General features: G+C 35.4%; 1 protein-coding gene across 1 annotated transcript in view; it reads right to left on the reverse strand.

Annotated features, from left to right (window-relative positions):
- Nucleotides 1-539: 539 nt before the first annotated feature.
- The window catches only part of GPM6A (glycoprotein M6A), a 167,774-nt gene continuing 152,288 nt past the window's right edge, over nucleotides 540-16,025 (reverse strand). The window contains exons 5-7 of the mRNA XM_008065335.2: nucleotides 7,511-7,587; nucleotides 6,916-6,981; nucleotides 540-2,652 (exon numbers count right to left, since the gene is read on the reverse strand). Of these exons, the coding sequence (XP_008063526.1) occupies nucleotides 2,500-2,652; nucleotides 6,916-6,981; nucleotides 7,511-7,587 (296 nt within the window). The 3' untranslated portion in view covers nucleotides 540-2,499. The remainder of the gene's footprint in view (nucleotides 2,653-6,915; nucleotides 6,982-7,510; nucleotides 7,588-16,025) is intronic.

The raw sequence follows: 16,025 nt of genomic DNA on the forward strand, positions 1-16,025 counted from the left end.
CCATGCACTACCACGCCCGGCTGATTTTTTGATTTATTGTAGAGATGAGGTCTCGCTGCCCAGGCGGGTCTCGAACCCGCGGGCTCAGGCAATTCACTCACCTCAGCCTCCCAGAGGCGCGGGATTACAGGCTGAGTCACCGAGCCCGGCTCACCTTGATATTTTTGAAGCAAACAAGAAATAATTTTTCTTTTTTAATTGCTTTTGTCTTTTTTGTTTGTTTCTGTTACTTTGTGAGGCACTAAGGAAAACACAGAACAATAGAGATCAGGCAAGAAAATAGCAGAACTTAAGGAAGTTATTGTTTTCTAAGTGAACTAACCTCCAAAGCCTTTACTCCTTCTACCTCTTTCCTGGCATTTCTGCCCTGAATGTCCAGGCCAGAATTGTCATTAAATTTGAAGTGCTAGGTCAGCTCGACGGCAATAAGATTCTTAAGGAAATGGCATCTATTGCATTATGAAAAGAACACACACACACAGGAAAGAAGAATAAACAAAACAAAACAAAGAAAACAAAAAACACTGCAGAAACTAATAATAAGTACACAAAGTACACAAGTGTATTTATTACATTTTGCAAGCACTTTGTTCTACATTTCAAAAACGCCACCATCAAGCTGTTGGCACATTTATGTACAAAACAGATTAATTGTAATGCCTGCTACAAAGCACTCTGTGAAAATACAAACTCTAATACCAGAAATGAAAGCCAAAAGTGTCAACATCATTACATAGGCTTAAAAGACAGTTTTAAAAATCATCACAAACTGTTAAGACACGGAACTGAAACACTATAATATAGAATTTAAAGAAGCCCATTAATACTTTTGCTGAATATCTGTAATACTGCTTATATCAGAAAAATGTTGAACCAGTAAGATAATCTAAGTGTAAAAAAAAGAAGCAAAATGAACCCCAAATTAATGAAATAATACTACAGAATGCATAATCATGCCACAGATAACCCTAGTAATACCCCCCACCTACTACAAGAACTTGTAAAATTACTGATGATGCATGACTAGTTGTTGTACAAAGATTGTTTCACTCAATAAATTTTATTAGAAATGCAGTTACACTGAGAAAGGATTTCACAATGGTCAAATCAGTGCACAATACTACCTAGTTTTATACACTGACAGAAATGTCTTGTCAGGCTACATCATTTTAAAAGACACTTTACAGCATTCTTGTAGCATTAGAAATAATCAAAAGAAGAGAGTCAAGGTTAAAACAAACACCAGATTTGGTCCAATAATACTGATTGCTTTTTTTAAATTCCTTTGATATAGGTACTTCTTATAAATGAATATGAATGAACATTCTGTTAAAATGACTTACTTGAAATAAAAACACAAATATTTCACTACACTTCCAAACAATACATTCTATAGGGGCCTCTGACCACACTTTAGAAAACACTACAGGTAAACCAACATAGATTGGAAGGCTGCAAGCAAAGCTATTATATTAATGGAAGCCTTTTCAAATATATCATACACATTTTAGGAGTAGTTTACAGAGGTGCAATCCATTAAAACTTTTAAAGTAGGTAAAACAACGTCTGAGGGGTTAGTGTGCTTATTTTTAATATACCACCTTCATAAAGGTAATTAGTTTTCCACATTAGCATATTAAAAGTTCCAATCCAGCCACATCGTAAATCACAAAGAGATCATTCTCCAAGAGTCCACAGTAATTATTTCCATTAAAATTGTCTCTATATACTAAACTTTAAAAGGTAAGTCTGGTGTCACAATCTTAAAAAGGCAACTAGCCATGCATTAGCATTACTGTTTTTCTACATGCTCACAACATAAACATGAGTAATCAGAGAGAAATACCTTTTAACTACATCAAGAAAAAATACAATGTTAACAAAGATAAGAAGCACTTTTTTTAACCTACTCTTACAAATTTAGAAATTGCACCTTAGATTGATGAAAACATTAACCAGGGCCTGTGGTAATGTGGCCACTGATCCTCACACAAGATTTCCATATTTCAAGAAGATTCATCATGATGTCATCTCTGTCTATTGTTCATAATGTACAATGGTCCCTTTGAAGGTTACCTGTAGTTAAACTAGTTACCGAAATCAAAACTAAAAAGTATAAAAAGCTATTTTCTTTCCAAAACATAAGAAATAATGCAAAAGGTGTTATGTATAACACATGGGAAGTGGTTAAAAATGAAACAAATCTTTGCATTTGACAAGGTTAGTATCTTTGATCTTACAGAACTATCCTATGAGTTTGAGAAATTAAAAAAAAAAAAGGCTGGATAGGAGCTTGTAGAAAAGATCTGATTATGCCAGTTTAACAAATTGGGAGATTAAGTGCTCCACAACAAAGAATTGTATTCAGGTGATTCATAAGTCACCTTACATATCATTGATGAAAAGCACTTTCATTTTGTTTGTCAAAGGTTGGATGGTTGGATGGCCCTTAGTTAAACACCAATGCATTCAAATGGTAGAAAGGACAGGAAGATTTGTTTATGTGTATGCATTGAGCCGCTCTTTGGAGCGAGTGGAATGAATGTCATGAAGTTCTTGCTCTTCCTTCGACTTGATGTCTTCATACTTTTGCATCCGGCAGGCATCCTTCACATAGGCCCAGTTAGCAGACAGAACCATAAGGTAGTGGACCTAATCAAAGACAGAAATAACTTTTACTAAAAGTCTGTTTGGTGTCTTCATTACACCTTTCTATCAAGAAAGAAATTTCCAAAAATATATCTTGACAGGAAATGGTCACACATATAATGGAACTAAAACTTCTGTAATAATAGAAACAACCTAAGTAAGACAATTCTTCACTCCTCCAACTATATCAAACCATATCCTTTGTATGCTTCTCTTTTGGCATCTTTTTCTTCTTATTTTTCAGTTCTGAAGTAGTCCAAGACTGATTCTTAGTCTCTATGAGATGTTTCCTGTCCAATCTGCCCTCATATGCCCAAACCATAAGACTATACATTTCACGTTCATGTATCTACATTTTATAATCAATCATGAGAAATATTCTCACATATAGTCTGTGTCTAATTGGCTTGAATTAATTGGAGGACAGACTGTCCCACCATGCCACAAAAAGAGGGATCATAGAAACCTCAAACTATGCCTGTGGATTTAATTATCAAATCAATTTTCATGTAGTGAATTTTGCTGTTTCCTTTGAACTGCAAAGTATAAGAGAAAAAGTATTTCATCTTATGGATTTTGCATTTTTCACTGCATTCATAATAGTTAGAATAGTGCCATGTTCACAAAGGAGGCTCTGAATTTGTCTTGACTAATGAAGTTACTCAAGTAATAAAACTTTTGGCTTGACTTGAATTGACTCATCAGTGAGACCACTTACTTGTTTTTCTCTTTCCTTTTTTACATTTTTCTTCCCTCCTGGTCCACAGGAGAGATAAAGTAATTTTCACATGATGGATTTGGATGGAAGCACGGGGAAGAGTAACTAAATTTTCAACTATTTACTTTCTGTGCATTTTATAGGGTGAGCAATATTTTTGCCCAACATTCAGAAAAATAGAACGCTAAAATGTTGATAGTCAAAAGAGTACATTGAAAGGAAGCTGACTGGCTCTAGAACAGTACAGATGAATATAAAGAATGCTAGGTCAATTCTAAATAGTGAATATTGTGGCATGTTTATGTAGTCAACTGGTAGCAAAAAAATATTTTGACACAAGGAAATAGGAAAAAACGACGCATACCACTACAAATAAGTTATTTTCAGAATGTTCTGTTTCCTCTGAAGTTGAGTATTTTTTTTGACAAAAATTAAAAGCCACTTAAAAGCAGGGACTGACTTACATTCTTGTATATCCCAGCATTTACATGGCAAAAGCTCAATCACTACATATAAAAATAAGACTTATGCAATTTATCAGATTTATGTGATATTTCATTGTTAAACCATCAAGTGCTATGAAGAGTGCTCAGTAAGTAGCAGATACTCAAAAGATTTGCCAAATAAAAACAGTTCAAGCGCTATGAAGAGTGCTCAGTAAGTAGCAGATACTCAAAAGATTTGCCAAATAAAAACAGTTCAATGCTCAAACAAAAACTTTTAATTTTATTTTAATGTCCAAGAAAATATGGTCCATAAATTATTATTTTTAAATATGTATAAGTAAAATACTGAAAAACAAATTTGAGGTCATTCTAATTTAGAAACGGGTGCTTTCCCATTGATGTTAAGACATGTCATCTGGACTTCAGGAGAACAGAAACTTTCAAGCTTATTCCTGTCCTTTACTAGGTGACCAGTGTCACTGAAATCTGGTGTAATGTCAGGTTGATCAATTTTACCAGCATGCAGGACTTCCTAACAATCTCGACAAAGTAATGGAGTAGAGCACTTGTCAATTTTATTACAAATTCTTATAACCCTGGCCTTGAGTTACAGATGTTTTAAATATTTTTGTAGAGTGGAATTCATTCCAATTCTCTCATCTATAATATGGAAATAATGTTAGCTCTACTGTGAGTCTTGAATGAGATGTTGATGAGGCTAACAGCAGTTGCTGTGTTATGAATATTGAATGAATGTGTTCATGTATGCAGAGCACTTAACAGTGCTTTCAACAGGGTAACATTTTTTTTTTATTTTGCTTTGGCATCTCACTCTGTCGCCCAGGCTGGAGTGCAGTGGCACCCTCATGGCCACCCCAGGGTCAGTCAGCTGGGCTCAGGCAATCCTTCTGCCTCAACCTTCCAAGTAGCCAGAGCTACAGGTGCCTGCTACCATGCCCCACTAATTTTCTGATTTATTGTAGAGATGAGGTCTCGCCAAGTTGCCCAGGCTGTTCTCGAACCAGTGGGCTCAGGCAATCCCCTCACCTGGGCCTCCCAAAGTGCTGGGATTGCAGGCTTGAGCCACCACACTCTGCCAGTAGGGTAACTTTTTAAGAAATGTTATTAATAGCAGTCCTAGTAGTATCAATACCAGGAACAGTAGCAGTAGTTATAGTTTACTTGTCTCCCTAGACCCACACTATTCCTAGAGTTAATAAATTGGAAATACTGAGGTCAGTCCTTTAAATCAGTACGGAGTTTTATGATGACTCTATTCAGAGAGAAAAATCATCCCCCAAAATGCTTAGTCATTTAAAAAATATGTTTTAAACTTTTCCTGTTTGAAGTAAAATTTATGTATAGCTTTAAATTTAATAGATTAGTTAAGAAAAACATAACATAAACTTCTATTATAAATCTTTTGATTTGAGGGTCATAAGCATTTTGGTGATATTTAAATAACATTTTTGTAAATAGGAATTTTTCACTAGCATATACCTGAGGGTATGCACTTTTAGATAGAATTTTATATGTATGAATATGCAGTAAATGCAAACAAATGCTTTATTATTCTCCACTTTAAAAAATGAACTTGGACAGACTTCTTATACATGGGTATATATTGGCAGTACGTACATAAGTCATTAGAGTTTGTCCATTGTGAGGGAATGCGTGTATTAATAGAAACATTCATATGTTTACTAATCGAGACATTCATAAGTTTCCTCTCAGCTCACATCCAGTCTGTGTGCTCCTGGAGACCCTGAATGCTTGGAACATCATTGGCCAGAGTATGTTGATTCTTTCCCAGGGCATATTTCAGCATCAATTTTAGGTTAAGAATATAAGGCATTTGCTTATTGTTCTCTTTCTATGCCTCCAATTAATCAGCCATGTGATCACGCTAATTATCTCACATGCTGAAAGGAAATTCTTATACAGAGGATAATCGTCACTCTATGTAAAATGTAGCAATGCTTAAAGTCACGAAAAATCTGAAGACTCACTTTAGCACTGACATAATCAGCTTTGTTGGGATATATTTAAAAACCATTTTGTGTAAACCAGAATTGGATTTTAATGCAAAAAAGTGTTTCTGAAGTTACTAAGAGTGACTGGTCTGGTATGGCTCATTAGCACATTAGCGTTGTCTCCTCATTTCTATTTTTAGTCTTTGGCAAGAGAGAAGAAAATTCTTAGTTTTGAAAAGTGTTCTTTCCCCAACACATTAGATGATATACAGTATTTGCACCATAAGGAAAAGACACAAGTTAATGCAAATTAGTCCACGATCTTTACATATTTACTGGGCTATAATGGCTGTGACATCACTAGGAGACTTCTAGAGTTCTATACTGTTTATCTTCTAGGGTACAGAAAGAAAAAATGAAGACTTTGGGTGCAGAAACTATTACTGAAGCTGAGAGGACATGTTCATTGTTGATATTTGGCATTTCAGTGGGCACCTGGAATTCATGGTGAGTTACAAAAAAAGACATGGTACTGTCTTGTATAGGTCCTCCACACTGTAAAAGCCTGATATCTTGAAAGAGGATTTTAAAGACTTTGTTCATAATATTTCTGAAGAAAACTAGATATAGAAGATATGACTTGAAACTACTGAGGCTTACTTTAAGAAAAATAAGCGAATCATTTTTACATAAGTGACTCTAGATGGCTTTTTAATGTTCTTAGTTAAGGAGTAGAATATAATGTAAATCAAGGAATTGATTAGATTACGCAGAATATCACGCTGACACAAACATACTTGCTACGGAAATAACTTTTTATATTTATAGTAATCTAATATCTAGAATTTTAATCAATTATTTATTTGGGAGAATGTTATCAATATTATTCAGTGTTTTAATCCTTAAACTGACTACCAAATATTATTTCTATTTTAATAATAATTTGGGGAGGGTAAACCTTCGTTTTTGTTTATTTATTTCCTGATGGTCCTTCTACCATTTTTTTAAAACTGATAACATAAAATTGTTTCATATGGACTTCAGACATTAGAGATAAATTATCATCTACAAAGCAAATATCTTTGAAATTCAAGTGTAAAAACCAAGCATTAGAGCTCTGAGTTCTTACCATAGCAATAACTGCTGCTCCAGCTCCAGCAAGTGCCACAATAAACAAGTGGAAGGTCATGTTCAGCTATAACAGAAACCACAGAGAACCAAAATATGTGTCAGAGTTACAAGCAGAAGAGAGGTCAGGCCTGCTATGCCATATGAATGAGACTTTGTAAAACTTCAACAACAGTGAGTCTATAATATAAATCACCTACTCTCAATCAAGAAACATTATCACAATATCTTTTATCCAGCAAATCATTTCAATCCTTGCATCTGCGTAATTATAATTTCACTCTGAATTAATAATGATGGTTATCAGTAACATTATAACAATATAGGTATGCTATCTCTTTAAATATAACCTTATAATTTTCAGTCTTCATTAGAATGAGAGTTTCTAGAGAACTTTAAATACTTATAATTTTATTGAAATATGCAGAGCTTCTGGTTCCTATTGTTCTCTATTCTCCCTGCATAACACAAATTCTACTAAAATTGCTTCTGAAAGAATGAAGGGAAAATTCAATATAGATTTCATTATAACGTATTCTTCAAATAACAAAATGAATTCTAAAATTCTCATTGAATAAGTCTGTAGAAACACTCACCTCAGTAGATTCACACATCCTCAAGAAATTCTCAGAGACGGTGCAAATTTTCTTTTCCTCTCCGATTGTCACAATCCCTACAATATGTAGAAAATTGCAGTTCAGCCTTATAAATGTTTTAAAGAGACTCAAGAGAAAAAAAATGAAACTTTTTGTTGATCAAACTTAAGTTTCATGTTGTATTATGTTATAACGGAAAGATTCTTCCTCAGTTTTAATTGTGAATAAAAATTGTGCATAGGATTATGAATACAAGACACAAAACTAGTTAGCCATCGAGAGATTTAAAATATTTTCTGTCTGACTTCAATTCAATCTAGCCACCAGAATTTTCAGATTCAATTACATTGGTTTGGTCTATTAATGTGGTGGGCGACACAATTATTCTGGTAACTATGTCCCAGACTGTGTTAACATCAGTATCTAAATTTTGGGGGCTAGTACAATGTTTCTGTTAGTCTATAAGGACATATGACCCAGAAGAGTACTTTTTCTTCTGCTAGCATTGAATGCAATGCTATTAGTTATAGAAAATCAAAAGTTGCCAATTCACTCACATTTATCCTTATTCCAGTTGGTTCTTGAACCAACTACATCAGAATCACCTGGGGAATTGTCCAAAATATGTATTTCTAGACTCCAGCACAGAACTGTTCGATGGGGATCCCTGAATGTCAGGTCCAGAACAGTACTTCTTTAAAATAACCACATGGGTAAGTCACTGCCATGTCAGTAGGTCTCATCTTTTGGGAACAGAAATAATCAAGGTCACCCAACAATGGCTCTTTAATTTTGTTTTGAGAACTATTGAAATGCTAAGCACATATATGAATGAAGGAATAAAACATTCTGGACATTCTATACCTAAGCGTTTAGCATTTGCTGCTCTTTTTTTTCAGTTTTCATATATATATGCATTTATACATTATTAGTTTTAAGTTGCAGCATCAACTCTGTAAACTGCTGTCATTAGTCTCTGCTTTGCCAATAGTGTGTAGAATTTCTTTCAGTATAGGGTCTACAATAATTACAATAATGAGTGATCTATCACAGAAACAAAGAATTGAGTACCACATATTCTCACTTATAAGTGGGCTTTTAACAATTATCCTAATACTACAAGAAAGGGATTGGCAGTAGTGGGAAACTGCCAGGGTAGGAGTATACCTCATCAACAAGTGTATCTGCTTAATGACCAATTGTATATCTTACCCTGAATTGTACTCCACATTTTAAAAATGAAATAACAACAATAATAATAATAATCAACTTGCAGTACAACAAATTCAGAGACCTGCCTCTACAACCTTTTTTTTTCCTGCCAAGGTGGTAATAGGGGGAGGAAAAAATAAAAGCAGAACTCTCTCATGATGTTTTTCTTAAATAAAAAATCCCCATTATTGAGAAAGCTTCCTGGCCAAGGCTATCTCTTGCCACACTGACACACTACAGATTTCATTCATGTGGGGGTACATATGTTGTACTTCCATTCCCTTACCCATTTCTCGATTTACCTTTTCAACAAAACACCTAGAAAGGGTTGCCTATATATTCACTATCGGTAATTCCTTTCCTTCAGATTTGCCTCAACCCTCCATAGAAATGTATCTTATAAAGATCACCAGTGACATCCAATGATCTCAGTTTTCAGTTTTCTTGACAGTTAACAGTATCGAAGACAGTTGATCACATTTTCTTCCTCCACTCTCTTTTCATCTGGTTTCTAAGAGCTACGGTCTCCTGTTTCTGACTTTCTAATCTTACTGGCTCCTCCTTTTCGGTATTCTTGTCTGTTTCCTCCTCGTCTCTCTGACCTTTTAAATTAGAGCATCTCAGCCTTTGATGCTTGGCCCTCTCTCCCTTCCTGATCTCATCCAGTCTAGAGATTAAATATTACCAACAACTTCTAAATCTAGCCAGCCCTGGCTTCTCTCATGAAATCAGGATTTATATATCCATGTCCTTAACTGACAACTCAATTTGGATATCTAATACAAACTGAAAGTCAACATCTTCAAAACAACTTCTGATCCTCTTCCTTGCCCCCCTCACTCCCAAGCAAAATCTTCTCATAGCCTTTTCTCTCTCTCTTGATAGCAAATCAGTCTTCCCACTTGCTCAGTCAAAAAATAAATTCCTCCTTGAATTCTCCTTTTTTTTTTTAAAACACCACATGCAATCTATCAAGAAATTCTGCTGCCTTTATCTTCAAAATACATCCAGAGTCAGACTACTTCTTTTCATCTCCTAATCTGAGTCACCAATACCTCCGGCTACAATCATTTGCTAACCGGAATCTCTGTTTCTGCTTTGCTACAATCTATTCACATAGCAACCAGAGTGACTGACTCTTCTGTCATTTAGTCCATGTTCCTTTTCTGCCAAAATCTGCAGTGGTGGCTCTCCACTTCTCTGAGAATAAAAGCCCCAAAGCGATAGCATCCTGCAATGGACTCATCATGATCGTACATCCTGCGAACACTCAGACTTCATCTCAGTCTTTCTCTACTCTTATTCTGCTTCAGCCACATTGGCTCGCTGTTTGCATCCTGAAATACCATGCATGGTGCAGGCTTGTTATGGATCTGCTCTCAGACAAGAATTTCCCCATTAAGTCCCCCTGGTCCTTCAGACTACTCAAGGAAACCTTTCTCCATCATTCTTTTACATACTGTGACCCAATCATCAGTATTCCTGATATTGTATGTATATGCGTGTGTGTGTGTAAATATACACATACACATATATAATGAAGTTTTGTGATAAATATGCCACATACCACAAATACATATTTCAAATTAATTGTAGTTTATACAGCAATATAAAACAATAAAAACTCTAGACATGAGCATGTTCAGGATGAGTTGCAAATTTGAAAACCTGGTTATTTTGACTCATATGTCTCTCTCTCTCTCTATGAATGACCAAATTGCTCTCACCAAAATTTAAATAAATTATACAAATGCATACCAATTTTTCTAAATATTGAATAGATAGATCTACCAGCTATAGAAAAAATTTAGTGAAGTGTAGACTGACATTTCCAGTTTTTTAAAAGCAACTAGGAGACTGAAAAAGTAACAAGCAAGGATTGGACAAGAGAAGCAGTACAAAAAATTCAGAGATCTGCCTCTACAACCTTTTTTTTCTGCCAAGGTGGTTGTAAGGGTAGGAAAACATAAAAGCAGAACTCTCTCATGATGTTTTTCTTAAATAAAAATCCCTATTATTGAGAAATCTTCCTGGCCAACTCTATCCCTTGCCACACTGATACACTACAGAATTCATTCATGTGGGGGTACGTATGTTGTACTTCCATTCCCTTACCCATTTCTCAATTTACATTTTCAGCAAAACACCTAGAAAGTGTTGCCTATATATTCACTGTCATAATTCCTTTCCTTCAGATTTGCCTCAACCCTCCATGGAAATGTATTTTATAAAGACCATCAGTGACATCCAATGATTCTCAGTTTTCAGTTTTCTTGGACAAGAGAAGCACCGAGAACCTAGTGCAAGGGGAATTAGGAGAGACAATAGAGAGGACATGGTGCATTCATGTTGTAGTCACAGGCTTTGTAAGTGTTGTATATTTTTCAAGCTGACTAAACAAAAACGATGTATTCCTGGCATTGTAAGAATTTGGTGTGCTTGAGATAAAATGAAATTATGCATAATGTGTATATACAGTTTCTATGATGACTTTCATCACTAATTCAATTACAACCATTTGCTAGTTCCTAGACAGTTTAGTCATTAGTCTTAGGGGTATATATCCTTATCAAGGAATTTGTAAAATGAGAGTTGGAGGTAAACAGCATGAATAGATACTTACAACACTAGTCCCTGATAGGATGATAGGAAATTAACTCTCTAGGTATGAAATATTAATGCGTACATTTCATATAATTTATCATTGACATTGCTAGTTTTAAAGATGATAGAATACCCAGAGCATCCTTTTCCAGGTTCTGGGGCATACCCACATTTCTTGGCTCTTGGTTCCTTTATACCATTTCAAAGCCAGCTACAATGAATCTTTCTGTCCCCTTCCTCCATGGTCCACTTCCATCTGACCAGCTCTTCTCTTCTGACTCTCACTTCCATTTTTAAGGACGCTTTTGATTACATTGGGGTCAACTGAATAATCCAAGCTAATTAACTACCTTATCTTAAAATCAGCTGATTAGCAACCTTAATTCCATCTGTAACTTTAACTCCCCTTTGACATAGACACTAACTTAGGAATTCTTATACACAGGAACAGCCTAGACAAGAAAAATAAAGCCAAGATTTTACCAAAGAAATTACTCCATTATGTAGTAGAAATGAACATAGTTCAGTCATTAGCAATGGCACATAGCTTAACATACAAAAGAGTATTCATTAAGAATAAATGTATCAAGTTTTTAATGCAAACATGAAATGTCCTTTTGAATGGAGTGGACTTAAGTCAAAAGTGTTATTTATTTCGAGTTTCAACTGTAATCTGTTATATCTTAGACAAAGAATGCCATATTCCTAGATCATGACCGCCTTCCCTAGAGAAAGCATGGTGGGCCAGGTTCATGATACATGTGTTTGTCAAACTTTATTACTTTTTTGTCATAAATTTTTTTCATTCAGTATTGAGCAGTACTAAAACATGATAGCTGTTCCTTAAATATTTGTTAAAAATAGTGTGAATAAGTCAGTGAAATGAAATCCTGCTGAGTGAAAATCAGATAAAGGCAAGCTGTTCCGGTTCACATGAGAGAGTGTGCTGGATATCAGATGAGGTTGGCTAAAGGTCTGAACGAAGCCCCACCCACCTCAGATCACTTTCTTTCCTGGACCCATCCTGAGGTAGTTTCAATAAATCTCTGAGTTTTTTAAGAAGCTCAGTTTTAAATCTTGGATCCAGATATCATGGGAACCAGTTTTAACATTTCATAATATAAGTCTACTAGGATAAACAATTAATACAACCAATGTCAACGAATCATAGTTCATATATGAGGGGACCAAAAAAAAAAAAGATTGTGTATTTATTTTTATGAATTTAACTTCAGTAGCCTTCAAAATACTCTCCATTTGTTGCAACACACCAATCAAGATGCTTTTTCCACAGCTCAAAACAGTTTTTGAACTTGTCACTATTGATGCCCATTAGTGCTTCTGCCATTTTTTGTTTTAACTCTTTCATATCAGCAAAATAGGACTTTTTTCATCCAGGGAAACAAAGCAAAACAAAAAAAAAAGTCATTTGGGGTGAGATGGGGTGAATAGGGAGGGTGGAGCATGGGCTCATACTGCTTCTAGTCAAAAACTGCTGAACACTCAGCATGGGGTGAGCAGGTGCGTTATTATGGTAGGAGAACCAGTCACCTGTTTGCCACAACTGGAGACATGTCTTCAGCAAATCATGATGTAATCTTCTCAAAACTTCCAGATAACAACTTTGTTTGATCATTTGATCCAGAGGAACAAATTCTGAGTGTACTAAAAGGGTCCTACCCTCCAAAATGATAATTCCTTCTTGGGAGGGTTTCCCTAGTAATTGGAGGATTACAGAAATCATAAAAGGCTTAAAAATACAAGTAAAACTATTTCATGATGCATTTTGAAGTACAAAGAGATCTGTTTGAGATATATAGATTTATAACATGCATGGGGATCAATAGTGACATGTATACCTCTACAAAGCAAGTATTATAACCTTTACCTAGTAATTTATTGATTTATTTATTCATTCATTTATGTATTTATTTGAGTCAAAGTCTTACTCTGTCACCCATGCTAGAGTGCAGTGGCAGGATCATGGCTGACCAGAACCTTGATCTCTTGGGCTCAGGTGATCCTTCTATCTCAACTTCCTAGGTAGCTGGGACTACAGTGCATGACACCACCCGGGTTATCTTTTTTGATTTTTTGTAGAGTCAAGATCTCTTTATGCTGCCTAGGCTGATCTCGAAATCCTGGGCTCAAACAATCCTTCTGCCTCAGTCTCATGGAATTATAGTCACGAGCCACCGCATCTAGCCCATTACTTTAGTTTAAAGATCTTGGTCTCCTCTAAGAGAAAAGATATCATCTACATTCTAATGAGGCAACTTTGCAATATAAAGGAAATGACCTCAAAATATATCCTTACCTATTCAATGACTTTTTTGATGCATTTTAGTAAGTTCTGTGCTGGTCACAGTATAATTTTTGAAGAATGATTCTTTTTTGATGCCACTTGATAGTAACATGGTTGTATACGGACATTTAGGAGTCTTATCAGGGGCATATTATCCAGAGGGCAATGAAATATTATACAGAAATAGAGTTTCTATCAAGGGCTACACAGAAAGTCATAATAGCTAATGTAAAGGCTGTCTATCATCTGAAAGTGCCTTCTCTTTCCTCCACATCCACATAAGAAAAATGTCATTTGACTAAATCTTGATAATATTGCAGCAAACAGTGAGAAGTTTCAAGGAACAGCTTTAACCATATATGCATGCTTTGCAATCACCATGGCATACTGTTTTTTAAAAAGACATATATAGGTATGAACTGATGAGATTGAAATATATTTTTTGACTTTAAGTTAATGCTGTAGTGGGATATAAACCTTTGAAACTTGGGATGGAGTGAATGCGCTTTGTACAGGGGATGTGTGTGCGTCTTTGGTTGCCAGAGGGTGACCTATGGTAGGCAGAAAATAAGCCCTCAAAGTTTTGTTTTGTTTTTTTAAGTTGAAGTCTTACTCTGTCATCCAGGCTGGAGTGCCGTGGTACACTCACAGCCACCCCAGCATCGACCTGCTGGGCTCCGGTGATCCTACCGCCAAGTAGCCAGAACTACAGGTGCACGCTACCACACCTGGCTAATTTTTTATTTATTGTAGAGATGAGATCTCACGACCGGGCTGGTCTCGAACCCGCGGACTTAGGCAATTCACTTGCCTAGGCCTCCCAAAGTGCTGGAATTACAGGGTGAGCCACGGAGCCAGGCCTCAAAGATGTTTACTTCCTGATCTCTGGGATCTGCATATGTGTTAGAATAAGCTGCAAAGGGGAATGAAGCCTGCAGAAGAATCATCAGGGACATACAGTGTTGCTGGTTTTGCCAGAAGATGAACTGCCATCATGATAAAGTAAATGTATCAGATCACAAAAGCAACAAACAAGTTTGGAAAACAATAACCAAAAAAATCAACTTTGGCTTTTGATGCTGTATTTGTTTTTCTATGGCTGCTGTAGCAGATTGCTACAAATGTCATGGCTTGACTCAACACAAATTTCTCTCTTCCAGTTCTGGAAGACAGAAATCTAAAAGCAAAGAATCCTCAGCACTGCATTCTCTTTAGGGCTCTAGACCAAGAAATTTTCTTTCCTTTTCCAGCTTCTCCAGGCCATCCACATGCCTTGGCTCTTGGTCTCTTTTCTCCAGCTCCAAAGCTAGCAACACTGCATGGGGCTGCACTTTTTCTGTAGTTCGTCTCCTTCTGATTGACTCTTCTCTTCTGACTCCCTCTTACACTTTGAAGGAAACTTGTGATTACATTGAGTCCATCTGGCTAATCCGGAATAATCTCCTATTTTAGGGTCAGTTGACTAGCAACATTAATTCCCCTTTGACATGCCATCTCACTGTTCCAGGAATTAGAACATGTACATTTTTAAGGATCCATTATTCTGTCTACTAAGTTGACTAGCAGTTTACTTATGATTATGATGGAAGAGATCTATTTTTCTAAACATTTTATTTGAATAGTTGTTGAGCAGCAAAGAATTGGACCAAGATTCGAAACTCTCACCTTTCCATCCCAGCATGGTCTGCTGGATAGCTACTCCATTTCTTTTTGATCAGACAGTTGGACTGGTATTTAATGATTCATTTTTAAGATTCTATAGCATTAAGATATATTATGTGATTAATTTAATAAGAGATTTTGTACACTGGGTTGCATAAATCTTAATATATTAAGTAAAATTGGTTAATTTGGGTTTCACAAGGACTTTAATACATTGAAAATTAACAGAGGATTTAAAAAAAAAAAAAAAACTTAAAATACCAAAAGAGAGTCTACTTATTCTTTTCCAGAGGATTATTTTCCCTCTTTTAGAAAGAAAATTTGGGAAAATTTTAGAAAGTATTTTGCCAGAGTCCCCCAATATTTTTCAGTCTAAAATCTAGTTTTATAAGACCAAAGACTTTATATTTATCTTCCACAATTAGTATTTACCATGCCATAAGAAATAAAATATTTCCAATCCAAAGCATAACAATTACATTTAAAAGACTATTACTGCCTCTCATCTATTCCAGTGGTAACACTTTCATAAGATAAATTAAAGCTCTGAAAATAGGGTTAATAGATTTAACAATAAAAATAACCTAACTGTGCCTGAATTAAATTTGAATTTCAGATAAATAACAAATAATTCTAGTATAACTATGTTACATACAATACTTGGTGCTGTACCTTAAAAAAAAAAAGAAAAGAACTACCTGTTTATCTGAAATTCAAATTTAACTGGATGTC

The sequence above is a fragment of the Carlito syrichta genome, unplaced genomic scaffold (assembly GCF_000164805.1).
Source record: "Carlito syrichta isolate Samal-C Ts95f unplaced genomic scaffold, Tarsius_syrichta-2.0.1 Scaffold308237, whole genome shotgun sequence".
In the NCBI taxonomy this organism is placed as follows: domain Eukaryota; kingdom Metazoa; phylum Chordata; class Mammalia; order Primates; family Tarsiidae; genus Carlito; species Carlito syrichta.